The sequence below is a fragment of the Acomys russatus genome, chromosome 29 (genome assembly GCF_903995435.1).
Source record: "Acomys russatus chromosome 29, mAcoRus1.1, whole genome shotgun sequence".
NCBI lineage: Eukaryota > Metazoa > Chordata > Mammalia > Rodentia > Muridae > Acomys > Acomys russatus.
In genome coordinates, this window is record NC_067165.1 from 47,504,528 (window position 1) to 47,532,396 (window position 27,869).

The 27,869-nt window shown below is 53.7% G+C and overlaps 1 protein-coding gene across 2 annotated transcripts in view; it reads right to left on the reverse strand.

Moving 5' to 3' along the window:
• Window positions 1-27,869, reverse strand: part of Agrn (agrin) — a 32,165-nt gene that overhangs the window by 2,919 nt on the left and 1,377 nt on the right. Inside the window, exons 2-34 of one of the 2 annotated variants that reach the window (XM_051172195.1) lie at window positions 26,943-27,204; window positions 17,450-17,497; window positions 11,023-11,238; window positions 10,726-10,950; window positions 10,412-10,636; window positions 10,082-10,288; window positions 8,921-9,139; window positions 8,655-8,849; window positions 8,369-8,569; window positions 8,138-8,286; window positions 7,947-8,052; window positions 6,710-6,826; window positions 6,468-6,632; window positions 6,186-6,329; window positions 5,972-6,096; window positions 5,793-5,898; window positions 5,380-5,709; window positions 5,139-5,276; window positions 4,586-4,713; window positions 4,355-4,469; window positions 4,153-4,272; window positions 3,694-4,038; window positions 3,404-3,596; window positions 3,033-3,248; window positions 2,412-2,641; window positions 2,188-2,322; window positions 1,925-2,021; window positions 1,675-1,839; window positions 1,384-1,495; window positions 818-934; window positions 485-677; window positions 314-401; window positions 102-125 (exon numbers count right to left, since the gene is read on the reverse strand). In XM_051172195.1, coding sequence (XP_051028152.1) covers window positions 102-125; window positions 314-401; window positions 485-677; window positions 818-934; window positions 1,384-1,495; window positions 1,675-1,839; window positions 1,925-2,021; window positions 2,188-2,322; window positions 2,412-2,641; window positions 3,033-3,248; window positions 3,404-3,596; window positions 3,694-4,038; window positions 4,153-4,272; window positions 4,355-4,469; window positions 4,586-4,713; window positions 5,139-5,276; window positions 5,380-5,709; window positions 5,793-5,898; window positions 5,972-6,096; window positions 6,186-6,329; window positions 6,468-6,632; window positions 6,710-6,826; window positions 7,947-8,052; window positions 8,138-8,286; window positions 8,369-8,569; window positions 8,655-8,849; window positions 8,921-9,139; window positions 10,082-10,288; window positions 10,412-10,636; window positions 10,726-10,950; window positions 11,023-11,238; window positions 17,450-17,497; window positions 26,943-27,204 — 5,456 coding nt within the window. The remainder of the gene's footprint in view (window positions 1-101; window positions 126-313; window positions 402-484; window positions 678-817; window positions 935-1,383; window positions 1,496-1,674; window positions 1,840-1,924; window positions 2,022-2,187; window positions 2,323-2,411; window positions 2,642-3,032; window positions 3,249-3,403; window positions 3,597-3,693; window positions 4,039-4,152; window positions 4,273-4,354; window positions 4,470-4,585; window positions 4,714-5,138; window positions 5,277-5,379; window positions 5,710-5,792; window positions 5,899-5,971; window positions 6,097-6,185; window positions 6,330-6,467; window positions 6,633-6,709; window positions 6,827-7,946; window positions 8,053-8,137; window positions 8,287-8,368; window positions 8,570-8,654; window positions 8,850-8,920; window positions 9,140-10,081; window positions 10,289-10,411; window positions 10,637-10,725; window positions 10,951-11,022; window positions 11,239-17,449; window positions 17,498-26,942; window positions 27,205-27,869) is intronic. The other variant, XM_051172194.1, reaches the window with a different exon arrangement.

A 27,869-nucleotide genomic window follows, 5' to 3' on the forward strand; every position in this document is an offset into this window, starting at 1 on the left:
TAGAAATTCCTCCTTTAGTGGGACTCAAGATTATAATGCTAGGAGCAAAGCATGGACATGAGTGAGTGCCAAGGTTTGAGTACAGCCAAGGGCCTACTTACGCTGGGATCTCATTGGTCAGCTCGCTTGCAAACAAAGAGACAGAGATAGTGAGAATGAAGGGGGGTTAGGGAAGATTCTCGGCCTTCTCTCCTGGCCAGAGCTGGCAGGGGTGTGGAGACCCTAACACCCATACTCTGCATGGCATGCACAGATAGGACCAGACAAGACAGCTGAGGGGAGGAGGGAGTGCCTGGCTCCTGACTCATTTTACCTCTCAATCACGGCATTGAGGTATTCGATGTAGGTCCGTCCGTCAAAGGCCAGTGTTTCGAGGTCCCCCACTGACTTCTCAACTAGCCCTGGGAGACAGACGGGATGAACTGGGCCTCAGGTGAGATCTCCAGGGCATGTCAAGTCTCAGCCCTGGGCTGCCAGTGCTCACCCTTCTCGCAGTGTAGCCCAGAGAAGCCTCCAGGGCACAGGCATTCATACGTGGCTTCCCTCGGGACACATGAGCCCCCGTTAAGGCAGGGGCTGCCTGAGGCCTGGGTGCAAGGGTGGCCTGCAAAAGGTGAGACATCCACTGCCCGCAACACATGCCCCTGAGTCAACAGCTGGTGGCCTCTTAGAGACACCTGAAGAGGAAGAGAGAACTCCTTAATCACATCTGCTACCTTCTCTGACGAGCCAGCCCTCACCTGGGACCAAATCCCCACATACGACAGCCCTTCTCCACCCCACTGTGGAGAACCCTGGCTGGTGCCTGCCCCCATACCAGCTGGATGGCACCATCGAAGCCAGAGGACACTGCAGCTCCCCGGGCCAGCTTGCTGAAATCAGGTGCTCCCCCGACATACAGGGGCTCCTTGAGGTTGAGCATGGTGTGCGGCACCTGTAAGAGGCAAGGGGCAGAAGGCCACGTATGATGCCCCTAGGCCAGAGCAGGACGAGTCCCAGGTCAATATGCCCAATTGCTTGATGCCCCACATCCACCCCTTACTATCTAGGAGGCAGCATTAATCACACAGAAATGGCAGACATGGGCCTTAGTAGGAAAGGCTACTCTAGGAATGGGTACGAGAGATGATGAGTTGGGTTGGGTAAGAAGCCAACAGTACCTTGCGGGATTTCTGACATCCGGAGAGCAGGTGGGGGGTTTGCAGAGCAAGAGCCAGAAAGCAGTGGGGGCAGAAAGGAGACAGATTGAGGCACAGGGCAGACAGAGAAAACAGTTCTCTGAGAGGCGGCAATCAGGGTCGTTGAAGCCCCAGGGAGGAGGAAGGGAAGTGGTGGGAACAGGGTGTGGGAGGTCTGGAACTTCCTCACACCCTGGACACTCACCGGAGACTCCCCTAGCACACGGGGCCCATCGCCCACTTGAAGGGCACCCTTGCGGCCATTCCGTTCCAGGAATACCCGGGTCCAGGTGCCCAGAGCTATGGGCTCCTTGCTCCTGTAAAAAGATATGAGTAGGCCCTGGGCTCTGCTCACTCCAAGTGACACTGTCATACACCCCTGGCATATACACTGTCATCCCAACCTCAGGGTCGCCCCCCAGGCCCTCCTTCTTATCTGTGCACAATGTCCAGAGGCAGCCCCGGCCAATGCCCAGTCTAGCTCCCATATGCCCACCTGATGACTGCAGCCCCCTTGCCAAGATCATAGCGGAACTCCAAGTGCTGGTTATGCAGGGCCAGGGACACAAAGTCCCCCTTGCCATCTGTCTTTTGCCCATTGTAGAGGAGTAAGCCACTGGGCCCACGAGCCAAGAACACCATCTCCAGTGCCATCTTCTCCCTGGGGTCATGTGGGAGTTGTGGGAATGTGTCACTGTCTCCCCATCAGACTGGCTCCCTTCCCTTAATCCTCCTGCCCTACTAACCCTAGGTCTCTCTCGAAGGTGTGCAAGCCTTTTAGTTCCAGGTAGGAGAAGCCATTAAAGTCAGCCAGGAAGGGCCGGGAGCCAGCAGTCTCCAGGACTATGGAGGGCCAAACAGATGTCAAACAGGATTGCAGGCCCTGGTTTCCCTACTCCTGTGTCTAAATGATCAAATACAACCCTACTGGATTACATACCAGACTCCAAATCCACCCAGGAATTTGGCTCTAACCCTTCATCCTTCCCCAGCACTTCTTTGACCTCACCTGTCTGGCAGAAGGCACCACTGCGTCCCAGGGGGCACTCACACTTGGCCCCACCCCTAGAAAGCACGCGGCAGGGGGCTGCCCCATGGCAGGGGTTCGGCTGGCAGGGGCTCTTTTCATCTGCACAAGTCGGCCCTGAGGGGAGATTGGCAAGGAGTTCCAGGAAATATGAGACTCTTCCCACAACACCTAGATTCCTTCCCAGTCTCCAGGCTGGCTCTCACCAAAGCGGCCAGGTGGGCACTGGCAGAGGAACATGCCAGCCTCCAGTGCTTGGCACAGGGCCCCACCGTGGCAGGGGCTAGGCGAGCAAGGATGGTCTCCACATTCTCCCACACCGGAGCTCTGGACCACGGCGCCCTGCCAGTCGCTGAGCTCCAGCTGCTGGTTGTTGATGTCCAGCATGCGGATGCACCCTTTCAGGCCGACGCCCACAGAGGTCCGATCAAGCACCCTGATACCAGGAGGGGTCAGAGTCAGAGGCACCCTCTCACAATCAGCTGTAATACCAACATGCCCCGTAAACCAAGGCCAGGGATCAGGGGTGCCCCTACGCCCACTCTCCGTATGTGTTCACGGGGCAGCCAGCTCAATAACAAGACAGAATCAGATGGTGGGGATGAGGTTCAAGGGTCAGGGCCGAAGGTCAGGCAGGGATAGCCATCTTCACAGGTCCCATCAAAGGCATGCTACCACAGATAGCGCAGCAAGAACCGGTGGAGGGTCAGAGGCTGGGCTGGGGTCAAAGTTACAGCTACCATCCACACCCATTCCTCTATTCCCATCATTTGTTACCCAGAGTCAGAGACCAGAGGCCCAGCCAGTCCCAGCCTGCTCCTGCTCACATGGCAGCCTGTTCTTCTGGGACACCACCCACATATAGGTTCATGTCCAAGTTGAGGCCATCGGTGCCACTGGGACTTTCACCCACAACAGGAGTCTCGCCATCCACAGAAAGTGTGCCCTGCCGCCAATGCCGTGACAATTCTAGGCGGTGCCACCGCCCTGGTTCCACTGGCACTGAGCTGGTTAGCACTGCTGGCCCCGAGCCTGTGTCGAATCTGGACATGGTAGCAGGTGTTTAGGATGTTGGTCCAGGCTCACCACAGAGACTTCAGCCCTTAGACTCAGAAGGTCTGATTGGTCTCTGTAACCACACCGCCCATCGGACCCACAGAAGCCACACTCACAGACTAACCCCACCCACCACACCCACCTGAACTGTACATGCCCATCAAGCAGAGCCAGAGCCAGGAAGTCTTTGCCACGTGTATTTCCATTGTACAGTAGCAATCCCTTAGTGTCCAGTGCCCGGAATTCCAGTGCCAGACGCAGTGTGTGGTAGGCCCGTAGGGTGGGGAAGACCAAGAAGGAGTGGCCCGCAAAGGCCGGCACAGAGGGGAGTTGTACTGCAGGAAACAGACAGATCTAAGCTGGAGGAGTGCCTGAGACCTTGCTACATTCTCTGGCCATATCCCCAAACCCTCCAGCATTGGGTGACCTTACCTTCCTCACAGACAGCGCCGCCCCTGCCTGCGGTGCAGCTGCAGGTGAAGCCCTTGCCTGAATCCTGGTCCCGGCAGCTACCTCCATGGAGGCAAGGCTGGGAATCACAGGACTTTGGGGGCCATTTAGGGCGGAGGGTCCGAGGCCGTTCAATGCTGGGAGCAGTGGTGGGTGGCCGGCGTGTGGCTAGTGGTGCTGTAGTTCTGCCAGCAGGCCGGCTGGTATGACTGGGGTACCGTAGGGTGACAGAAGAGGCGGGCAGTCGGCTCACAGTGGTGGCTCTGGCTGTGGCCACAGCAGCTGTAGCTCCTGTTGCAGCTCCCGTGAAGAATGCGGGGAACCAGTCTGCAGGGAAGGGTAACTGTTAGGTATGCAAGGCACAGGGCACGCAGAGTACTGTTGAGACATGGAGGCCAGAGAAGGGAGGACAGGCAAAAGGAAGCCTGACTTAGCACTCACCAAAGTCCAAAAATCGCACGTGCTCCTGCAGAGGCCTTCTCACTGCCAGGGCCCACGGCCTGGATACCTGGATCTGTCGGAGCAGGGCCCGGCCCACATCCGGTGCCTGGAAGGCTGTGGCTAGAGAAGAGAGGGTCCTGAGCATGACCTGGCTCCATGCAGTCCACAGCCATCACTTCCCATGAGGGGAACAGGAGCTTACTAGGGTCAAAGTGAACATCCACAATGGCACGGACTAATTTGCCGGGCCCCAGTTCCCGCAGACGGACACTCCAGAAGTCCTTCTTAACGTCTGAATTCCGGAATAGGTCATCCAGCTGTGGGCAGGTAATGGGTGAGGGTACAAGGTACTGCCTAACCCCAGTTAAGATTGATTCACTTGAGCCAGTCATCTGGGTCTGTCCTAAGTGGACACTCCACAAAAGCCTCATACCGTGCTTTCAATGCTCCTTGCAGTCTCCCCAAACAACTCTGACTTGGGGTCAGCCATCTCAGGTGTGTAGAACAGTTCCTGTCCCTCGACCCCCTCAAGCTCCAGCACGCCCTGGAATGCCTTGGTAGCTGTGGGGGAGGGGCAGTGAGGCCCTGCCAATGCCTTCTAGCCTCCTAGGCAGCCACAGAAGCAGGCCCCACAGCAAGCCATGTGGGGCACGGGGCAGGGGATGTTAGTCAGATGATCATGGGGTTAGTAAGTGGGAACCCCAGGGTAGGGCTGGCGTCAGTTACCAGGCAATTCCTAGGAGCAGGTGCCCCAAGCTGGCTTGCAAGGAGAAAGATGGGTTAGGTACAGGGTCCTTGGCACACACGCATATTCAGTGTCTGAGACCAGAATGCATGTGTGCCAAATCTCTAAACCCCCACACACTTAAGTCCTAGAGCCAGAGTACCACAACTTTATACCAACCTGCTGCCACAGGGTGAAGACAGTACTCCTGACACGTCTACGCTGTTCCTCTAGCTCATCCCTTTCCCCGCTGTCCACTTACCAGGACAGTTGGAGCCTTCTGAGTCCAGTGAGGGTGTCTTGCCATCTGAGCAGCAGCCCAAAGGTGAGTTGTAGCAGGGTGCCCTCTCGATGGGTGGCCCATGGGTCACCACAATGTTGCCCACAGGGGGCTCAAGTCCTGGGGAAATGTAGTCTAAGCACAGCCCCGGGTAGGAGCCACTCTTGGGCTCTGCCCCACATCCCCCTCAGACCTGCCCACACGTCCCTGAGGCCCTGCTCACCCCCAGACCCGCCCCCACTGGCCTCCTCATCTCCACTCAGCTCCTCGTCGCCACTCCCGTCGGTGCTGCCGGACTCGCTGAAGACTGATGTGGCAAGACTGGTTACGTCAGAGGGTGCTGCTGGAGGCACTGTCAGCACAGGCCATGCAGTGCTCCCAGGGATGTTGACCGTGGTCTGAGGTGATGTGGGTAGTGGGGTGGGCCACTCATGGGTGGCACTGCTGGGAGCCAGAGGAAGGCTGTGGTGGGGGAATGACAGTGCCTTGCTCAGGGCATGCCTTGGGGTGGTCACAGATGCAGACGTTGGAGAAGCCCCAGGAAGAACAATCTCTGCAAAAAGGATGTTAGGGGCTGGAGTCAGGACAGGACCAGGTCCTTCTGGTTTGATTCAGATGGCTGCTCTAGGTCTTTACCTTGGCACGGGCCAAGACTCTGAATGGAGATGTGCAGGCCCCGGCGGCAGGCGATGGTCTTCAGCTGACATTCGTTGCCATATGTGACACCGTCTGATCCACAGACCTGGGATACAGGGAAAGGGTGCTTGGGAAAGGCCTCCTTACCCCGTAATTTCTCTACCTATTTCACTCCTTACCTTGGTAGAGTTAGCCTCTGGACATGTGAGAGCTGGGCAGACACAGTGGGCAAAACCAGCCTCCTCCACGCAGGATGCTCCAAACTCACAGTGCATCTCCACACAAGTCACAGGTGTAATGGGATCTGGGGTAGGCATAAAAATTCCTGCACACTCAGGGACTCCCACCCTCAGCATAGGGAGTCCTAAGGTCAGCACCAGCCCCTGCCCTCACCTGCTTCACAGCCATTATGGCCCAGGGCTTGACCATCTGGACACTGCCCACACTTGGGACCAGCCACACCAGGCCTACAGGAACACAGTCCAGTCATCTGCTCACAGTCATCTCTCACAGCACCCCGAGGGTCACAGCTGCAGGCTGAGGGAGTGGGAGGGAAGAGTCTATGGTTTATGCCTGGATAGGTTTCCGTACCTGCCCCAGAGCCCTACCAGGTATCATCGGTCAGACCAAACACGAGCAGTGACAGGGAGGACCGCTTGGAGCGCCAATACTCACGAGTACAACCACTATGCCCATCAGTGACAATGCCACGGAAGTTCCAGAAGCCAGGCTCACAGCGATCACACCTGAGGCCTCCCACACCTGGCCGGCAGGAGCACTGGCCTGTGGCTGGGTCACAAGTGCCACTGTAGGAGCCATGTGGGTTGCAGTGGCAGGTGCCTGCAAGAGGACAAAGCACTGGTCACTGGAGCTGCACAGCTCTGCTAGACCATGGTCAGGGCTGTTCAGGTACTCACTGGGACATCCAGCAAAGCCCACACCCTGGGCAGCAGTGACACTGTCCTGGCAGCAGCCATAGGGGGTTTGGGCACAGTGTGGGAGGGCCACAGGCAGCAGTGGAGCCAAGGTAGGGCCTGAGGAGAGGTGCACAGATGTGGCGCTAGCTGTTTATTCTAAGCCCAATCATTCTGCCTCAATGGTTCCTGCCACATGACTCGCCCCTTTTGACATCAGTTCCCACTGGGAGCCAAAAATCTGGGGCTGTCATAAGTGAAACCAACATATCACATATAAAGACTATATATAGTAAACGCAGAACCCAAAACGCACGAAACATACAAAACCACATACACAGATAGGGACACATACACACATGCACACATTACCGGAGCCACAGACAGACATGCGCACGGAAACAAGTGTATACAAATATGTGAAGACACTTTTACATCAGTCACTCACATTCCTACAAAACATTCTATTCCTATGCAGAGACATCTGTGCATACGCCCAACACACACATCAGCACAGTTTCATTTAATTTCTTCCTCCTTCCTTCTGAGAGTTTTTCTTTGTGGCCCTAGAACTGGTTCCGTAGGCTGGCCTTAAACTCAGAGACCCACCTTCCTCTGAGGTTAAAGGCATGCACCACCACACCCAGCCTGTCATTAAAAACAAATCTCTTCTACAAGAGTAAAAGTCCCTAGTGGCAGCCCCTCATGCTGCTTGTTGCCTCCATCTGTCTTATAGAAAGGGAGTGCCTGGGGGATGGAGAGACGGCTCAGAGGTTAAGAGCACTGTCTGTTTTTCCAGAGGCCCTGAGTTCAATTCCCAGCAATCACATGGTGGCTCACAACCATCTGTAATGTGATCTGACGCCCTCTTCTGGACTGAAGGGGTACAAGCAGACAGAGCACTGTATATGTAATAAATAAATAAATCTTTAAAAAAAAAAAAAAGAAAGAAAGAAAGAAAAAGGAAAAAGAGAGTGAGTGCTGGGTGCACATCTCTAATCCCAGCATTCAAGGGGCAGAAGCAGGCAGATCTACGAGTTCAAGGCCAGCCTGGTCTACTCTACATAGCTAGTTCCAGAACATCCAGGGCTATGTAGAGACACCCTGCCTCAAAATAAATAAAACAACAACAGAAAGAAAACCAAAATAAATAAAATAAAATATAAAAGACAAAGCCACCACCATCATCAGAAGCACAAATACACAGAACACATCACCACATGCTGGACGTGCCACTCACCACGGCAGGCTCCCTGAGCGGCAACGTACAGCTCCTGCTGTGATTCACACTTAGCCTTCTTCAACTCACACTCAGTGCCATAGGTGACCCCATCAGAGCCGCACACCTGGAGGAGTGTCGTCTATGTAGGCAACCCCAAACCCCTCCTCGGTACATCCACCCTGGAGCCATGGGAAAGTTGGGGTACTCACTGGGCTTCTCAGGACACTCTGGCAGCTAAAGTCACAGACGCACGGTCCATCTTCTGAGTCCTCATCCCAGACACCACCATGCTGCCGGCATAGCTCCTGCTCACACTCGTTGTCTTCCCCAGAACCAGAGCCCCCCGAGCCACACTCAACTGCAGGAAAGGGGAGCCGTCACCCTGAGGTCTCTACCAGAGACTGGGGTCCAGGGGGCTCACATGAGCTGCTTGAGCTTACCGTGCTCGCACGGCCCTGCACGGGCCTCCTCGATTTGTACCTGTTGCTGACAGGCAGCTTCTCGTAGCTCACAGGCACTGAGGTAGGTGACACCGTCACTGCCACACACAGGGCCAAGTGGAGGGTGCTCACAACGGGGGCATACACACTGTCCAGCTGAGCACACAGCCCCAAAGGTGCAAACTGTGTCTCCACAGGTCTCTGCAGGAGAGAGCAAGAAGCAGGAATAAACACAATTCCCTTATTGAGGGAACCACGGAGACCTATCCCTTCCGGTCCCACTCACGGCAGTGTCCAGCTGAGGCCACATGTAGGCTGATCTGGTGTGTGCAGGCGTGGACATGCAGCTCGCATTCATTAGCATATGTGTGCCCATCAGAACCACATACGGGCTGGGCTGAGGCCACACATTCAGAGGGGCACACACAGCGCCCGGTTTCCACTTCGCACAGGGATCCAAAACGACACTGCCCACATCGGTCTGGAGAGGAAACTCTATCATCTCGTTGACCAGAGCCTCCTTCCAACCCCACCCACTTGCCCACCACTGACCACAGGGTCCTCTGCGGGCCACTCGGATTTCCCGCCCGAGGGCACAGGCCATGGATTCCAGCTCGCACACACTGCCGTAAGTGACGCCATCATGGCCGCACACAGGATCGTAGACTTCCGAGCACACCCGCTGGCACTCGCACACAGCTTTCCCGTTCTTCACTGTGCACACTGCCCCAAATGCACACTGCACTCCACGGCATGGGGATGGGGTCTGGTCTGGGGAGGGTGTGGTACTCAGTCTACTTTCTCCTCTAGCTGTGGACAAAGCCCACCCCCATGCAACAGCCCCTCTCCAGGGTGGGAATGGTGGAGGAAAAGCTAGATGCACAGGACACAGCAGAGAAAGGGACAGACACATAACAGAGGTGGATGGGGGCATATGAGTTTCTGACTGCCATAGCAGGTCACTGACCCTGGACCACCAGCAGCCCTAGGATACCATGCACACGGGGGTTGAAACTTTCCCCCCGTGGATAGGAAAACACTATTCCCCACAGTCACAGACTACACAGGGAAGAAGGTGTCTGTCAACTTGCTCTGAGGACCAGAAGGCCAGGCAGTAGCAAGCCACTCCCCCCAGCCGCACCGGGGGCAGACCTCGGGCTGTGGGCTCCTGGCGGGCAGGCGCAGCACCTCATCCTGCCAGCAGGTCAGGCTGGAAGACACAAGAGTCGGAGCCGAGAGGGAAGGAAGGACCAAGAAGTAACAGACAGATGCAGAAAGAAAGATGGACAGAGGACTGACCAAGACAGATAGCAGAGGCCACTGCCCAATTTCCTCCACCCTCTCCACTGGTCCCTCAAATTCCAAAGCAGGATCTACCTCTAAGATTGGAACTGCACTGTGTTCCTAGAGCAAGGAATCTCCAGCATCACGTCCATTCCTGCCCACCCTAGCAGTCTGTGCCCCCTGCAGTACGGAGACTGATGACAGCGGACGAGAGGACCTGCTGGTGTAGCAAGGCCACGTGCACACTGCCTTTGTTTCATCTTCCAGGATCCCAACTCCCCTCCTCACAGCCTCCACATACCAGCACCCTCCCCAGTGACCCCAGCCCAGGAGCCCAGGAGACAAATGACAAGAAATGGAGGTGGTATATGGTGGGGACAAGGAATGACGCAAGACCAGCTAGTCCCAGCTGACTCCCAGGTTGCTCACCACACGGGCCCTGGTGCTTTGGGGGAATGGCCTGCTGTTGTCGACACTCGGCCTGTTGCCGCCAACAGTCATTGTCATATGTGTGCCCATCCTGGGCACACACAGGCCTGTAAGCCCCATCACAGGTGACACGATCGCAGGAGCAATGGGGACGGCCACGGCGGGACAGGCATACAGAGTTGAACTGGCAGGTCTCCGGGCACTGGTCTGGGAGCAGGCAAGGAGATCAGATAGGCAGAACATCACACCAACTGGGCACCTGACATAGTGGGTGGGGGTACAAGGTACGCAGGACCGGCAGGGCTGGATCCATCCCCTAGGAGCACCAACCTCGAGTTTGGCATCGGCCAGAGCGCAGTTTCTGGAGAAGCAGGCCACGGGTTGCACCGATACGGCTCATGACACAGTCATTTTCGTAGGTGACCCCGTCATCTCCACAGATAGGTGTGTGCTGGGCAGGGCAGTTCTCTGGCCGCAGAAGCATTTCTGGGTGCCGTGTACGCGGGTTCACACGGCAGATGTGGTTCAGGTCTAATATGCTGCCCTGGCAGGGGTCTAGGGTCAGAGAGTAGAAATCAGGAGCTGTCACCAGTGTACACTGAAGAGTCACATATGAGAGGAGCCATAGAGAGTGCTTTGCTTACCACAAGGACCACTGAACTTCTTGAAGATGTGTTCCTGGCGGGCACAGGCGTGGCGCAGCAGCTGGCACTCACTGGGGTAGTCAACACCATCACTGCCACACACAGTGCCATCAGGGGCCCCAAAGCAGGTGGTAGGACACAGGCATGAGGCAGTCTGTCCATCGGCTGAGGGTGCACAGGTGCTACCAAAACTGCAGGTCACATTGGCACAGGGGTCCCGGGACCCTGTGGGCATACAAGTGGGGTGATGCTGACTGTTCACTGCCCCCCCTTCCCCCACCGCCCGCACTCACTTACCACATGGCCCTTGTCGAAGTAGGCGGATGCGCCGTTGCTGGTTGCACTGTGCACGCTGTAGCTCACACTCGTTGCTATAGGTGGAAGCATCCGAGCCGCACACAGGAGCCACCACAGCAGGGCAGACATTTTTCTTGCACACACAAGAGGCCCGGCCTGGATCCTCAACACTAGGTTCACACACAGCACCAAAGCCACATAACATCCCCCTGCATACTGAGTTTAGACCAGAGAAAGAATATTCAGAGGCAGGCTACCAGGAATCTGTTCCTAGGTCCACACACCCATAAGCCCTTGCATCACATTCTGTTTGTGCCCAAATTTCACAGGGAGATCCATACCCAAGTATCCACATGACCAAGATGCCACCCAAACACACAAGCACCTACACCTTGCACCTGACACAATGCATATGTCCAACCCTACCCCTGGAAGGCTTCCCTCGTTTCATACCCTTCAACTGTAGAGAGTTTATGTCCCCACAATAGGACAAAGCATTCACTTCCTGAACAACTCCATGGGCCCTAACACACCAGGTATGGATGTCTTAGCTCCATCCACATAAGCCTCAGAGCTCAGCTCCTATGCGGCTGGGTTTCTGAGGTAGTTGCACTGGAAGGGCCTTGAAGGATCTGAGTAAATGTATGTCCTGAGGTGCGTGTACAGTCTCAGGGAGAGCCTTGCCATTGCTGGCTGGAGGGGACTGGAAGGTGTGAATGAAAGACAATGGCTGTAAGAGTTATATCTGTCTGATTTTACTCCACAACTCAGACTCACCCCACCTTAGGTTCCTGTGGCTCCTTTCTGGGGAGTTGCTTCTGTATCCATCTGACTCCTGCTACCTCATAGTAAAAAGCACCTCCAAAATCTTCTGAGGTCCCCCTGTGACCCCCACCAAGCTCTTTCACCTTCCTGCAGGCCTGATGGGCACTATGTACCACTAGGAGTCTGGAACTTTCCCCACATACCCTGCTTTCTTCTTTCATTGCACCTGCCGCCATGCCAGCTCTCTAGTAGGTCTCTCACCTCCGGAAGCACACTGTCCTGCCTTGCCCCACCCTTTACCCTGTTCCCACCATCTTTTCTCCTTCAAACTTTTTTCTCTACTTCCCCAACCTTTCAAAGCCTCTCCCATTTACAGTCATACACAGCTTTCCAATAAGCCTCAAGTTGGCAGTGGCACAGGTCTCTCTGGGTTCACACAGGTAACTCCCTTTCTATCCTTCTGGGCCCTGACTTCAGGAAATATCTTCATCCAAGTCCTCTGAGTTCCCCCTCAGTGAGAATGCTCCCTATGTTCAGACTCACACACACTCACACAAGAGCTTTCTTTCTTTCTTTTCTTGTTCTTGGTTTTTCGAGACAGGGTTTCTCTGTGTAGTCCTGGCTGCCCTGGACTCAATTGTAGACCAGGCTGGCCTCGAACTCACAGAGATTCGCCTGCCTCTGCCTCCCTGAGTGCTGGGATCAAAGGTGTGCATCATCACACCCGGCTGAGCTTTCTAACATTGTAGACTCAAACAGCAATGTCCAGAGGAAGACCCAGGTGTTGTTCACGAAGACCACAAGTAAAGTAGACACTGGAATATTTAAAGTTTAGATAACCAATGGGAACCCTTCCTAAGCACAGAATTGGGGCCAACACCCTCCCCTGAGTTGGGTGGGCCCCTAAGTTCCTTAGATCTACTAAATGTTTAATTGAGTGTGATTATCATCGCCTCATATCACGCTCAGAAATGAGCCAGAAGCCATCTTGGACATCTCCTAGGAGGGCAGGGTGCATTGGGGGCTAGAGCAATGGCCTCCCATGTTTGTTTGTCTGGGTAGCCTCCATCTTAGAAGGCTGACATTATGGGAGTATCTACCTGCCTGACATACAACCTGCTTGTGTGTGTGTGTGTGTGTTTACCTTTCATCAGCTCTTAGAGCCAGGTACTCCCACGCTGTGCTTTAGTGTCCCTTCCCTTTCTACAAATAGGATTACTAAGTACCTACTCCCAGAACTATGGGTTTTCCAATGTCTATAAAACTTAAGAGAAGGAGCCCCAGACAAGTACTGGGTAGAGCATACAATAATTGGATTGTTAGCACAAACAGCTTTCCCTGTCTTGGCTCAAAACAAACATATATTATGTCCACCAGTGGTTTCTCTTCATGCCTAGCCAACACCTCTCTCCCATTTAGCGTTCTCTCTCCCAGTCATGCCATTCTCACAGTTAGCCTTCTCTCACCCAAGCCCCTGAAGGTCTCATACCAAATCGGCAAGCACTTTCTGAGGCTGAGCTGATGCTTGCTGCCTGCACTCTTCGGCTGTTGACCAGGCTTCCTCTAGGTCCAGTCTCTGGGTCTGCACCTAGCACCCATTCTTTGGCTGACTGATGGTGTCTGCGCTTCTTGATCTCTCTATCTGATTACCTGGCTTAGCCAACCTCCCCCAGGTCTCAAACCCACAGCCAAGGTAGCTACTCATTCCTTCACCCACTAAGACCCACACACCAATGCCAGGTGTAGCTCTACAAGTCTAAGATTCTGTTGTAAAAAAGACAACAGTAACAACAAAAGACTTGTACTGAGGCTCTGTGGCAAATACAAGGTTTGGAGAACATGGTACCCATCCTGATTCTGCAATCAAGTCACTTATTAAAAGTTTACTTGTGGCTGGCTTGCTACCAAGGCTAACCACCTGAGTTCGATTTTCAAGACCCCATAGTGGGAGAGAAGTGATTCCAGCACCTTGTCCTGATTTCTACATGTTGTGTCATGGCATGTGTGAGCATGCACGCGCACACACACACACACACACACACACACACACACACACACACACACACACACACAAATGAATGCTTAGAAAAAAAGAGAGAGCCAGGTGTGATGGTGCACGTCTTTAATCCCAGCACTCGGGAGGCAGAGGCAGGCGGATCTCTGTGAGTTCGAGGCCAACCTGGTCTACAAAGCAAATCCAGGACAGTCAAGGCTACACAGAGAAACCCTGTCTCGAAAAACAAAAAGGAGAGAGCAACTTGGGAACCATCTATCACCTCCAATAGACCCCCCTGCCTTACACTTACATTCACACCATTAAACTGATGCAGAATGATCCATGGTGATTCCTGTTTTAACAAAGTTTATGTGTCCCTTCCCCACAGGACCAAGAGATCACAAAAGCTCAAGACAACACTCTTTCTTCTTCTTTTCTTGAGACAGGGTGTCTCTGTGCAGTCTTGGCTGTCCTGGAATTCACTCTGTAGAATGGGCTGGTCTCTCTTGAAATCAGAGATCTGCTTGTCTCTGCCTCTGCAGTGCTGGAATTAAAGGTGCTTGCTATCACCTTCTGATAAGTTTCTTTTCTTTTTTTCCTTGTTTTTCTTATCTTATCTTTTTTTTTTTCAAGACAGGGTTTCTCTATGTAGCCTTGACTATCCTGGACTCACTTTGTAGACCAGGTTGGCCTCGAACTCACAGAGATCTGCCTGCCTCTGCCTCCTAAGGGCTGAGATTAAAGATGTGTGCCACCACCATGCGGCTTGATAAATTTCTTTCTTTTTTTTTTTTATAAATGGCTTAATGTTAGAACAGACACAATCTGAGACGACCTGCAGACAAGTATGGATGAAGTAAACGTAAACACACACACACACACACACACACACGCGCGCGCACACACACGCACACACACACACACACACACACGCACACACACACACATGCATCACTATGGCAGGCAGAGCTACTTTAACCGGACTTCATCATTACACAATGCTCATGTATCAGGGAAGGAAGCAGAGGCTCAGCAAGGTTTACTGACAAAGCCACATGCCTAATAAACACCAGCGCTGAGCCCAACTGCACTCCTAGTCACTTCCCCACACTGCTTCTTATGAAAACAAGTGGTCAACCTGGGCACCTGTGAGCCAACAATCTCTAAGGGATCTGGCTTCTTAGCCCCTGTGGAATTTCTCCCTGGCCTCCTAGCTTCTTACCCAGGCAATCTCTCCATGTGATGTTGGAGGCGTCCTGTACTTTTTATATCTACCACAGTGGTAGAGGGTATATTTAACTTCTTTCCTAGTCTTTGGTAGGTTGAGAGATGAAACATATGGATGCCCGTGAGCCTGCTTGTGTCCATTTGTGCGTGGTATGGGTACTCGTTTGTGTGTATGACAGCCATGTCCTGTGTCTAAAGTGTACAAAAGAAAGCTGGGTATCAATAAGGGGACTGCGCGCACAGTTGTGGGGAATGCAGCATAAATATAAAGGAAAGAGGACATCGGCAGGTTGGGGGTTTCAGAAGAAACTGAAATGGCCAAGAAGGAAGATCTCTTCACTCCTGAGCCTCCCTTGAACATAGAAAGCTGTAGGCCTCTTGCCTCTAGTATGTGAACACTCAGGCCTAACCTTATGCACCATACTAAAGGAAACATTCTACCCACTATCAGCCCACCCCATTGGGAGCGATTTGGTCCTATTTATTTATTTATTTTATTTGGTTTCTCTGTGCAGCCATGACTGTCCTAGACTCACTTTGTAGATCAGACTGGCCTCAAACTCACAGCGATCTGATTTGGTCCCATTTAATTAATTAATTAATTAATTAATTAATTAATTTGGTTTCTCTGTGTAGCCTTGGCTGTCCTAGACTCACTTTGTAGATCAAGCTGGCCTCGAACTCACAGCAATCCACCTGCCTCTGCCTCCCGAGTGCTGGATTTGGCCCCTTTTTAAAAAAATACTAAGAAGCAGAGCTACTTCCTCCTGCTTCCCAGCCCAATAGGCAGATTGCTTACTCACCCACCAACCCAGCCTCTAACTCTAGGAATAGTGAAAGTCATAGAGCAAACAATGGTATCCAACCGCCCTGACAGTAACTTCCCAGGCAGAAGCACCTGGTGGGACACAGCCTCACCTTACCACAACCCAATCTGGGCTGAGTACTCTAAAGGGCCTTCTAGGAAGGATACTGGTACCAGGGGCCAAGACTTGGGGTCATAAAACCAGAGCCCCGGGCTAGATTAGACACACTTACCACTCACTGACAGCCTCCATTCCCACTGCCCAACTAGGGACCAAAAGCCTATTGGCCAAGTGTGTCAATGCCAGCTTGCTAACCCTGTAGACACTGGGAATAAAGAGCAGTTGGCTACAGATGACCCTTCCCTGTTTGGCCATCAAAAGGCAGGACAGACACTTGTACCCTGCATGTGCATCAAGTTCCTGCTTTGGGGTGCCTGGGCTCCCTCCCCACCTGGCTTTACAGACTGCTTTGCTCCAACCTCCCAGTATAGGACAGAGGTCCCGACAGTGCCAGGGTACCGTCTCCACTCTCAAGATCCAGGAAGTGACCCAGACTATCTATGTAACCCAAACACTGCTTCCTAAAAAGAGAACAACTCAGGGTCTGTTCTCAGAACGACACCCACAACCTCAATCCCAGGATTCTCTGATGTCCCCATGACCCATATCCTGGCCAAAACAGAGACCACGGCTGGGCACAGCGGCATGCACCTTTAACCCCAGCACTTGAGACATATAGGCAAAAGGCCCTCTATGATTATAAAGCCAGCCTGATCTACATGGTGAGTTCTAGGACAGCTAAGGGTATATAGAAGTCTTGTTTCAAGCCCTAGTTCCCAAACCAAAAAGCCCAGAACCCATCACTTTGTCCCACATGAGATATCTCTAGACATATAATTCTACAAAACTAGCCAGGTGCCCAGGCAGCAGAGTTCATAGGGTAATAGGTTCCAAGAACAGAGCTGGGAACTGACCCCGCTTGCTGTGAGAAGCCTGGCTGGGCTAGCAGAAATACAGTCTATGCCCAGTCTTGGCTTTTTTTGTAACACCGTCAGTTCCTCTTCTCTTTATCGTTAGCTTAGTTACAGAAGCCTACACACTAGCAGGCCCTCTGGGAGTGCTGGCCCCAGCCCACAATGGCATGAAAAAGGTTAGTTAGCCTGTCCTTTCCATCATCTGCTTCCTTCCCCCACCCCAGGGGCAGACCTAGGCCCTCCAGCCCTCACACAGCTGTCACTAGCTTTACTGGGCCCTCCCCCACTACCCAGCCCACTTTCCCTTCTGTGCTTCTGTCTGTTTCCAGCCCCACCCTTTCCTGAATAGGGAAAAAGACAAAGAAAAGGAACCCCTCTACAAACAGACTGACTTTAGAGCTCCATCCAAACCTCACACAAATTCTCTGATGTCGTCTCCCAACTTGTAGGGTCTAAGACTGGTCTTGCTCAGGAGTATTAGCCAGCACCTAAAGACCACCGAGGACTCCATAAAAGGGTTCCATACTCTCTCGTCCAGCCTACTATTCCAAATATTAGACCTGATGTACATACTACAAAACAGCTCCAATTCTGGTAACCCTGTCCACTCCCACCCCATTATCAGTTCGCCAACCACTGGCCCCAACCACCACACTCACCATCAGGAGGCACAGGAGGCGCTGGTGTGAAGTGGATTCCAGGTTTGTCTAGGGGAGGAAAGAAGTTAGGCCTCTTTGAGCAGGCACTCATTGCTCTAGACCAGTTACAATCAGCAAGGCTAAAAAGTTCACTGCCCAAGGCAGGGCAGACAGAGGAGGCCCTGGCCTCTTCTCTGCCCCTCCGACTTCACGGCCCGTTTTCTTCTCCAACCATTTTCTCTGGGTAAGTCCAGCTCTCGTCCCTGCTCCCTATCCCCCAGCACTGATACACCCTTGCCAATTGTCACTGGTGTTCTGCAGCTCAGGATGAAGGTCTGCACCACTAAGAATTGAAGAACAGGTCACAACAGGCCTAGGAATCTAGTGTGACCTATCCAATACCCAGGACGAAAAGATGCCTGCCCACAACCACCCCTGGGTTTGACATGACCCCGACTGCCCCCAAATCCTCAGTAAACTGAGATGAGGCACACCCAGCAGCCACGTACAGTTGCTGAGGAAAAGCAGCACCGCGAAGCCCAACGTGGAAGTAGCCAACAGGATCAAGCAGATGTTGCAGGGGACCATGAAGTACCGAACCAGCGTGGAGGCACCAGGCTGCTGCCTGGGTCTGTGCTCCAGTGGTAGAGGAGGCATGATACAGTCCTAGCCCACTTCCTGGATGTGGGGGTTCTTATGGAGTGCCCTTAGGCCTCTTCGGAGCTACTCCCCCCATGCTGGGTGCCCTGCAGCAGCAGATGGTAGCTGTGATCTCAAAGTTTAGCCGGTTCTGGCTAGGGGAGCACCAGGCCCTCCCCAGCCCTCCAGGCTCATGGTAGGAAATAAGCAGAATTCTCTCCAAGTAGAAATCCCAAATGTGAGCTCAGAAGCAGGCAAAGGATGAAGAGAGCCAAGGCAACCCCTGTTGACTACAATTCTTCTGCCCACTAGCCAGTGGTGCTCTCTGTAGCCCCTGGAGTCTGCACTGCAGAAAAGGCCCCAGAGACCAGGAGCGCCGATGCAGGGCCTGTCTGCTCCTGTCTAGCAGAGGCGGGAGCAGGATGGCAGCAGCGGGAGGAGCAACAGCCTCGGAGAATAAAGAACCGCGGAGGCGCCTGCCCACCTCCAGCAGCAGTGGTAGCGGCGGTGGCGGCAGTGGCGGCGGCGGCGGCGGCGGCCAAGGCAGCAAGCAGTGCAGCTCTTCTCGTCCCTGCTAGGCTGGGGCAGTGAGTGAGGGGCGAGGAAAGCCGAGGGGGCGGGTGTGTATGGCGGTGAGCAGAGACAAAGGAAGATGTCTCTGGGGACTCAACTGTCCACGGGGAGTCGCAGTTGGGAGTGAAGAGGCTGAGGTGGATTAAGACCAGGGCGCAAGGTGTACAAAGGGGACAGAGCAGCTCTGGGTAGAGGCAGAGCCTGGGGAGGGGTGGTGGTGCTGCTAGTAAAACGGCAGGGACCAAGGGAGGAGCAAGTGGTGGCCAGGCGGTGGGGCTAGAAATTGGAGGACGAGGGAGAAGTAAGAGTGGGCTGAGTGTTGTCATAGGGGAATAGAGGTTGGGGCTGGAGAGGAGGCAGTTGCTTGGCCCCCCACCCTATGGAGGCTGCTGAGGAAGGTGAGGTAGGAGGCGGCCACGTGAGAGGGTCAGCAGCCAGAAGCAGTCCTCCCTTATCACTTAGTGCCTGGCTGGGCTGAGAGGTTCCTGAGTCACCACCACAGGGGACTTGGGCCTGCAGGAAGGACTAAGTTCTGGGATTTGGTCTGCTTGTGCTTCTCTGTGCCTTTGTGCTAGTGCCTGTATTGTTCCTGATCCTGCAGGCTCTGCCCTGGTGTGTGTGTGTGTGTGTGTGTGTGTGTGTGTGTGTGTGTGTGTCTCCCCAAGGGGCGTGTGTGTGTGTGTGTGTGTGTGTGTGTCTCCCCAAGGGACATGTAAGATGCTTAAGTGGGCACAAGCTGGATAGTAAGGTGACGGGTTCAGAAAACACCCACCCACCTTTCCCCTTGTAATGGAAAATAACACTTTAAGCTACCTTTTCACTCAACTCCCCAGCAATGAGAAAACATGCAAATAAGTCCATGCAAACAGCTGTGGAACTCCAGCCATCCCTTGAGCACTCCCCTGCCCCCAGGCTACTTTGCAAACTCCAGCAGAGCCACCAGGAGCAAAGGGTTTAGGATGGAGGCGCAGCCTACCTAGTTCTGGTGAACTGTCCAGAAGCTTGAGGGATATGGTTCCACACCATCCCTACTTGACACAGCCACCCTCCTGCTAAGTCCTCATCTTGGCTGAAATCACACAAGCAGCTCCCGTTCTACTTGGGTTATACTAACAGCACACAGTGCCCACAACTCAAGGCTCTAGTCAGGCTTCTGTATCTGTCAGGAAGTCCAACTTCTCTGCCATCTCATCAGCCACATCTCTCTCTCTACCAGCGACCCATCCCCTGTCTGTCTCTACCAATCCCCTGTCTGTGGAGCTCTTCCATTCCTGCCCTTCCCAGGGCCCTGACTGCCTCACCGCACACTGACTGGAAAGGGCCCTACTTCCAATATTACCTACAGCTGAAACCTCTCCAAGGCCTCTCTGGCCAGACACTTGGTACCCTCACTGATAACAATTTATCTTCTCTGTTTCTAAGCCTTTCCATTCCCTGTACGAAGTGCCAGGTATGAAGTGCCATCCTCCATTGGGCCATTCATTCATCCCCCGTAATAAGAGGTTTTCCATCTTTTGTGGCCCCAAACTCACTCTTCTAGTGAAGTCTTAGAGGAAACTCCAAATGCGTGCAGACTAGGGCAGCGTCAGATCTAACTACTGGAAAACTCCACTCACAGATGGCCTCACCCTCTCCTCAGGGGAGCTCTGGCCCTAAATGCGCCTGTGGCACAGAAGTCTGTGATGCTAGCTCCCCCATTACCAGGAATAGTCTGAGTTCTCAGCTCCCAAGGCAGGTTTTGGCCAAAGAGGCAAAAGAACGTAGAACTGGGGAGCCCAACACAGGTCATATACATCTTTTGTTTGTCTCACTGCCCCTCAGATAGCGCCAGAGGCCAAGTACCCTAAGCAATTCCCAGCAGGCCACACGACACTACTGGGTGTGGTGTTTCAGCCCTTCAGCCCTGGATTGTCCCAGTGTGCTCTACAGGGAGCACAGGAACCAGGGTCCCAGAAGACTGGGCCCCACCGCTAGTGGGAACTCTGGACAAGAGCTGGCAGAAGAAGCCTCAAGTGATCTTGGGAAATTTGCTATGTAGCCTTTGCTCACTACCTTTCCCTAAGCAGAAGCCCTGAGATCTGCCACTGCAGAGGTCTCAATAGACTAATTTTTTCAGTGCTCATATGAGGCTCTAGTCAGCCCTGGGCAACATTGAAATGGGGCTTGAGGTCTATTGGGCCCAGCCATGGGAAAGGGAACTAAGCAGGCAGCCTGGCCCCACCAAACCCCAGTCAGTGTCTGAGCCCCCTGCAGGGGCAGGATGCCTTCAAAAAACAAAGAGCCTTTGAGGCTCCAGGCCAGTGGGGGAGGGGAGCACAGGCTACTGAAGTTATTTTGGGATCTTTAGACAAAATTATTCAGCCTAGACTGCCCCAGCAGGCTCAAGCCCAGGAATGAACAGGATGCTGATCCAAGCTTACCCCCTCTGGGCACACACCCTATCGACACACAACCATACATGAGCCAAGACACTAAGTACTCTTGCTTCCCAGCAGTCACTCAAGCTTACAGGCATTGCATCCCCCACCTGACAACACATACACACTAGACATTCTTTGTGTAGCACAAAGCTTGTCCCTCACTCCCAGGCATAATGGGTGTGGCCCTGGGTTCTGGTTCTTCTCAGGACCAGGGGAGGTTGGGGGATGGGGCCTGGAGAAGGTACTGAGCCCGGCTACTGTTAGCTCACTGGTCCCATTTTCATGCAGATGACACTTCTGCCTTTCTAGACAGCCTTCTGCTCCCTTAGAAAAGGTAAAGAGCTGGGGTTAGATGACTGAGGAGCCCAAGGGAAAGACCTTTCCAGACATTCAGCACACACTCAATTCCCCAATGCACAGGTCTCACCCAGTAAGTAGACTCTTCCCCACCCCCCCCCCCCCCCATCCCCCGCTCTCTGACCTCTAGTCAAGCCAGGGTAAGGCCCATCTGTTCTCTTTGGCTGTGGGCATTTCTAGGCTCAGATTAATAGGGGTACCTGATGGGCTCAATTCTGGCTGCCCTGGTTGGGACAGCGCAATATTATTCTGGACCTAATAATATGTCTGGCCTCAAACTGCACCTTGCCTTTTCTCTTTCCCCCTCCTCCGCCTACACATAAGCACTTCACAGCAGGACAGAAGCACTCAGCCCTGGTCAACTGCCAGCATGAAGGGGCCTCCAGAGTTCCTCTTGCCAGCTTCGGGCCAGTTATCCTGCTCTGCAGGGTGGCTGAATTAAATTTAAAAATTGGGATACAGGGCTGGAGAAACAGCTCAGCGGTTATAGCTGGCTGCTCTTCCAGAGGGCCTGGGTTCAGTTCTCCGCATCAACATGGCAACTCACAACTGTCTGTAACTCCAGTTACAGGGCAGTCAACTCCTTCCTTGGGAAGCCACTAAAAACACCAGCAGACGAGCCGGGCGTGGTGGTGCACGCCTTTAATCCCAGCACTTGGGAGGCAGAGGCAGGCGGATCACTGTGAGTTCGCGGCCAGCCTGGTCTACAAAGTGAGTCCAGGACAGCCAAGGCTACACAGAGAAACCCTGTCTCGAAAAACCAAAAAAAAAAAAAAAAAAAAAAACACCAGCAGACCCCTGAGGTGGCAGCAACAGCATACAGCATGGCCCACGACCCCATAGGGGACGGCTGTAGAGTGGTGGTGACTGGACACATGCAAGAGTGCACTGATGGAATTAATGATGGATGAGACCACACACCACTTCTCATACCCGATGGCTTCCTTCCCAGAGTAGGGGACAGATACCTCAATCCTTCTACCAATATGGTATCTGTGCTCTGCTCTTCTATATGCATTGAAACCTCCCTAGTAGGTACAGAGGGCTACACAGGCATAACGCAAGTCTACATCTTCTGGGGCCTAGGACGTAATGGTCAAGGAAGCTCTCAAACTTACCTCAGGCTAGCAACAGATAGGGGGCAGAGGGGAAGGATCTGGCAGGCTGGCAAAGGTCAGTGACAAAGGTCTCTGGTCTCCTGTCTTCACAGCAGCTCAAACAGATTCCCTCATTTTATTTTATTTTATTTTTTGGTTTTTCGAGACAGGGTTTCTCTGTGTAGCCTTGACTGTCCTGGATTCACTTTGTAGACCAGGCTGGCCTTGACAATCCGCCTGCCTCTGCCTCCCAAGTGCTGGGATTAAAGGCGTGCACCACCACCGCCCGGCTTCAGATCCCTCATTTTAAATGTTTGCGATCCACCTCACCCATTCCTAGAAGCAGAGCTCACAAATGGTGGCCCTGCCTTTCCATCAGGTAAGGGGGCTGAGGTGGACCCAACAGAACCAATGGCAAACAGATGCTGAGATCACAGTCACAGGAGGACCGCAGCTAGGACTTGACCACTTAAAACCCAGGAAAATCAAGATAGTAAGAATTCCTCCATCCCCAGCTGTGGGCCTGGGCATCCATATCTATACAAAGTTCACACAGCTGGAAACATCCCTAGTGCGGGAGAACAGAGCCTCCAGACTTCCCTATGTCCTGGGAAGGGGCCACAGCGATTCCCCTGGTAAACTGCCCCTGCAGGAGGCCTTCCTCAAAGGAAATCCTCAGGGTTGGTGCTGAGGAGGGGAGGGGTGAGACTCCTTCATTTCCTCCACCATAGATCTTTTTATTTTTTTAATTTTTTGGTTTTTCAAGACACGGTTTCTCTGTGTAGCCTTGGTTGTCCTGGACTCACTTTGTAGACCAGGCCGGCCTCGATCTCACAGCTATCCGCCTGCCTCTGCCTCCCTAGTGCTAGGATTAAAGGTGTGCGCCACCACGCCTGGCTTCCACCAAAGACCTTAACAACTCCTCCAGCTTCCAAAATGGGATACAGACACTGTCTGTCTGCCCCCCACCCCCCACCCACCCAGGAGGGACAGGGTCATAGAGCCCTCCTCTTGATGGTAAATGCTCCAGATGAGCAGTCTTGTTATGACAACTGTTGTGCCCAGCAGGGCTTCAATGGCTTGGGACTCTATCTCTACCTTGAGGTAAACAACTGACCTGCAGCTCACAAAAGGAGCAAAAGACAGTGTTTCGCACCCTTTTGTAACCTCTGCCTCTTGTGCGAGCAGCCAGGCAGGCATAGGAAGCAACAGAGGGTCCTTACTAATCAGGGACCCTCTTGAACCTATGGTCCTGAGTGTGTCCTCCACTCCTTCTCTCTTGTAGGGACTGGTGAGTAGCCACAGACCTGGGTCAGTGTCCCACTCTCCCAATTCCTCAGGTCCCATGCCCACAACACTGCTTTGAGGGCTCAAGCATGTGAGAGCAGAATTTGCTTTGTCCAGAAAGATTCATGTACACAAAAGTGATTTCAAAACTGCCTTCCCCATTTCTAAGGGACAGGAGAGAGCATCTTCTTCAGGATGGGAGAGTCGGATGGGTGTGGGAAAGGCCAAGAATAACTTCCACCTGCTCAGTCTTGCTTACTGCCTGTCTAAAGGGAGGCTGCTTCCGCAGAACCAATAGTCCTGCCTGTCAATCACCTATAAGCAAGCACCTTTGATTCCAGCAAGCAAAGCCCACCCTCCAAAGCTGCCTCAGTGAGCCCAAATATGAGACAAGTCCATTCTTGCAGCAACTTCTTACCAGAACTCCTTGGTGTGGGAGAAAGGCCTTTCCCTCCCTGGGCAGGGAGGCTTTTCTCTGGGCAAAAAGCAGCGGGGATACCACGCAGCCTCCAGCCTGGACCTGCCTAGGGGGAGGGGCCCTCAAAGGACTCTGGGTGGGGTTGTAGAGAACCTGGAGTCCAAAGGGAGAGCCACCTCCCACTTCGGCAGGAGGAATGTGGGGGAGGTATGGGGAAAGAACAAGGCAATGGGAGTGTAAGTCTAGCCTGGAGGGCAGTCCTCCCAACAGCCGAGGGACCGTCACAATATCCTAGGCAATGCCAGTGCCAGAAACCAGCTTTAGGGGGTCAGGCTGCTCCCATCCAGGGCCTTGGCCCCGGGAGCTCCTCTACTCTGTCCTGAGAGCCCTGGCTAGTTGACCTAGCAGAGTGAGGTGAGAACCTATCCGGCCATCTTAGGCCTGGGAGTATAGTCACCAGGACCCCAGCTTCAGAATTGGGAGGGGCCAGGCTGGTCTGGTGCCAGATGCTGTCTGTTCCAGACAGCACTTCCTTTCTCTGCTCCTGGCTCTCAGTAGGGAAGTGCAGGTCCCCAGCCAGGCTTGTGTCTCTCGTGGGGGCTTCAGCGAGCGGCTAATCCAAACCTTCTCTAGAGACGAGGTGAGGGCAGGGTTAGGCCTATGCTCAGTACCCTTAATCTGCAGTAGAGAGAATTTGTCAGCGTGAAGGGTTCCTTTCCAGAAGGAGCAGCAGTCACTCATGCCCAAAGGTGATGCAAAGGGAAGGGCACATACCTGCCCCAGTTATGCCAGGAATGTGGCTCCGCAAGCAGAGGACCAGAGGAGCCTTTGGGGGAGGGGGGGAAGGCTGGCTGGCTGGGGGTGTTCCTGGAGTGAATAAGAGGTCAGGAGTGGCCCAGATTTCACCCAGTTTCCAGTGTGGGTGAGGCAGAGAAGGGGACCTGGAGGCAGAATGGGAAGTCAGGTTGGAGGGATGGTTTGCTTCAAGTGTGAGGATCCAAAGCCTCATCACCCACAGTTCAGGAAACAGAGCCAGCTTCAGAGGGGTGGGCAAGGGGATGTCTCCATTCCCATCCTAGACCTGAAGGCCTGGTGGCTCCTTGGGCGTTCTGACCTTGTCTTAGCACCCAACTTTGCACTCTAATCTGCTTTCACAACAGATCCAATGTGTCATTTCAAGCTTCTTACAGAGGTGCCCCGGCTCCTTGCCCCACCCCACCCCGTCTTCCACACACCTTAAGGCATCTCTTCAGCCTCCTTGGCTCTACTACCTAGGAGCCTTCAGTCTCTGTCCTGTCCGCTGTTGTGTGCCGGCCCCACCCCGCCCCCGCCCCGCTACTCCTGGGCTCTCCACTGGCAAAACGCTGGTCTGTGAGTCTTGGGAGCTAAGAATCCCTAAGTGTCAGCCATACACAAGTACACAGGAAGCGGGGCCTTCTCCCCAGCTGTCCTGCTCCAAACTGGGCTCTGCCAGCACCAAAGCCAGAGTGTAGCATAGACGGCTTTGGTGAGATGCTAAGCCTTGTTCCGTCCAGGGTAAACTCCCTGCCACGACCTCTGACCTCAGAGGAAGTCCTCAGTTACTGAGTCATGGACCCTCGAGCTACTAGATCCATCCGGCTATTAATAATTCACCCTCTCGATCTTGAAGGGACGAGGGACTGTGGCTCCTCCCTGGCCCCCTATTCAACCCAAAGTTGACATATACACCTCTGGCCTCACATACACACCCTCCCTTTCCTTCCCCGCCTCCAATTTCCCAAATCACAAATTTCCACACCAGTGCTAGAACCTCTGGCTCGATAAGGTCTCAGAGCCCAGAAGCTGGCTGAGAGGCCACAGAGCTTCCCATTCTGGCCCTGCCCCTCCTACACTGGTGTCCACAAGGCCAGCATGGGGACAGGGTTCTAGAGACACCACTCACGAGCCAAGGCAGCATCAAAGCAGAAAGACAGACAGGAAGGAGATAAGTCTTCCGGGCTGGCGAACATATCCCATCAGAGGACCAGAAGTCATGACCCTTGCCACTACCCTGAGAAGGAAGTTTCTGTCCCCAGCCCTACGAGCCCTTTCCAGCCAGCCAAGAGGGAACAGACAGGGTGTAGCAGCAATGAGAGGAAAAAAAGCACTCTTTATCACATTTACCCCCAAGGGTTTCAGTCACCAACGGGGGCTGTCCTGAGGAGAGACCTGGAGAGTCACCTTCTAGAGGACGGCAGCCCAATCCCACAGAGCTGGTCTATAAACTGTGGGCCTCTGAAACATTCAGGACAGCTCCCCACCTTCCGGTCCCCTGTGCCTAGCCACAGGGGTTTACTTAAATGTATGGGTCCAATCCAGGCAGGTGTTTAGGCTTCTGTAGGGATAAGACAAGTGGTGTCCATTCACCTGGTCCCAGCTTCCACAGAAAAGGGTCTTTCAAGGGGCAATGTGGAGTGCTGAAGAAAAAGGGAGAGAGCAGAGACACCTGTCTCTTTGCAGGGCAGCAGCTTGTTTATGGCTCCAAGACCAAACAAAGACAGCTAATATCAGACTTTGGGGTGTCTACACTGCGTGGCTAAAGATGGAGCCAGGAGCAATAAGGTTGCATCACAGGTAGGCAGCACGATGGTCTACCCTCCTGTCGATGGCAAGCTCTCCTCTGTACCCCACTATGAGATCCCATACATTTTCTGTCACTGTCAGTAAGCCACTGGCCCTAAAGGGACGCCCTCACCACGCACCTTCTACACAGAGCTCCACCTCTTCCAGGTTCCTCAGAGTGATCCGCATGAGGCTGGAGTTGAGCATCAGCTCATTCTTGTGGGCTGGCCACAGGTAGGGTGGTGCTGGGTTCACAAAAAAGATTCTAGTGTCCCCAGTGGACACCTGGTTGTCGCAGATGAGAGGGTCTCCAAAGCCACCAATTACCACCTTGTTGCCACCATCCAGCAGACTCTCCTGCGCCACCACATCTTTGCCTTTCAAGTACCGCCACACTCGAACCTGGCAGACACGGAGGTAAAAGTGTATTGGTCCTACGGGGATAGGGTTCCAGACTGGACACCTGGGCCCCTTCTCCTCTCTGGTCTCACTAGCTCAAGCCATTGTCCACGCTGGACTCTAGCCGTGGGCAGAGATGTTCAAAGTTCTGTGAGTCAGCCCCTCAGCAAAGGCTACAGTGAAGCAGACCCCGCCCGGATATGAGATGACACACAAACGGCATACCACCTGGTCATATTCCCAGTGTAACAGCCGAACGCCAACTCCAAGGGCCCATCTCAGTTTGGACTTACCACTCAGGACCAGCACCTTAGGTGAAGGGACTCAGGTGAGGATCCCAGCTGGAACCCTCACAACTCTCTCTCCCAGGAAGTAAAGACACACTTCTTTGCTCCATAGTCTGCCTGAGTCTGTGCAGCCAAGGCAGCTCTAAACCACAAAGTCAAGTTTGGGCAACGCAAGTCGGCCCCACCCTCAATCTTTTCCTTTGGGGCCCCGAGGGCACCCACTCTGGCAGTTATGGCTGGAAGATATAGCCTGCAGTGCCCACAGGACAAGTCCAGGAGCCCAGACACTCTTTGGAAAGGAGTTCTAGGAAGGGGCCCCTTCTTCAGGTGCTCTGGGGGGGGGGGGTTGGACTATTGGAGTGGAGGGGTCGAAAAAAGATG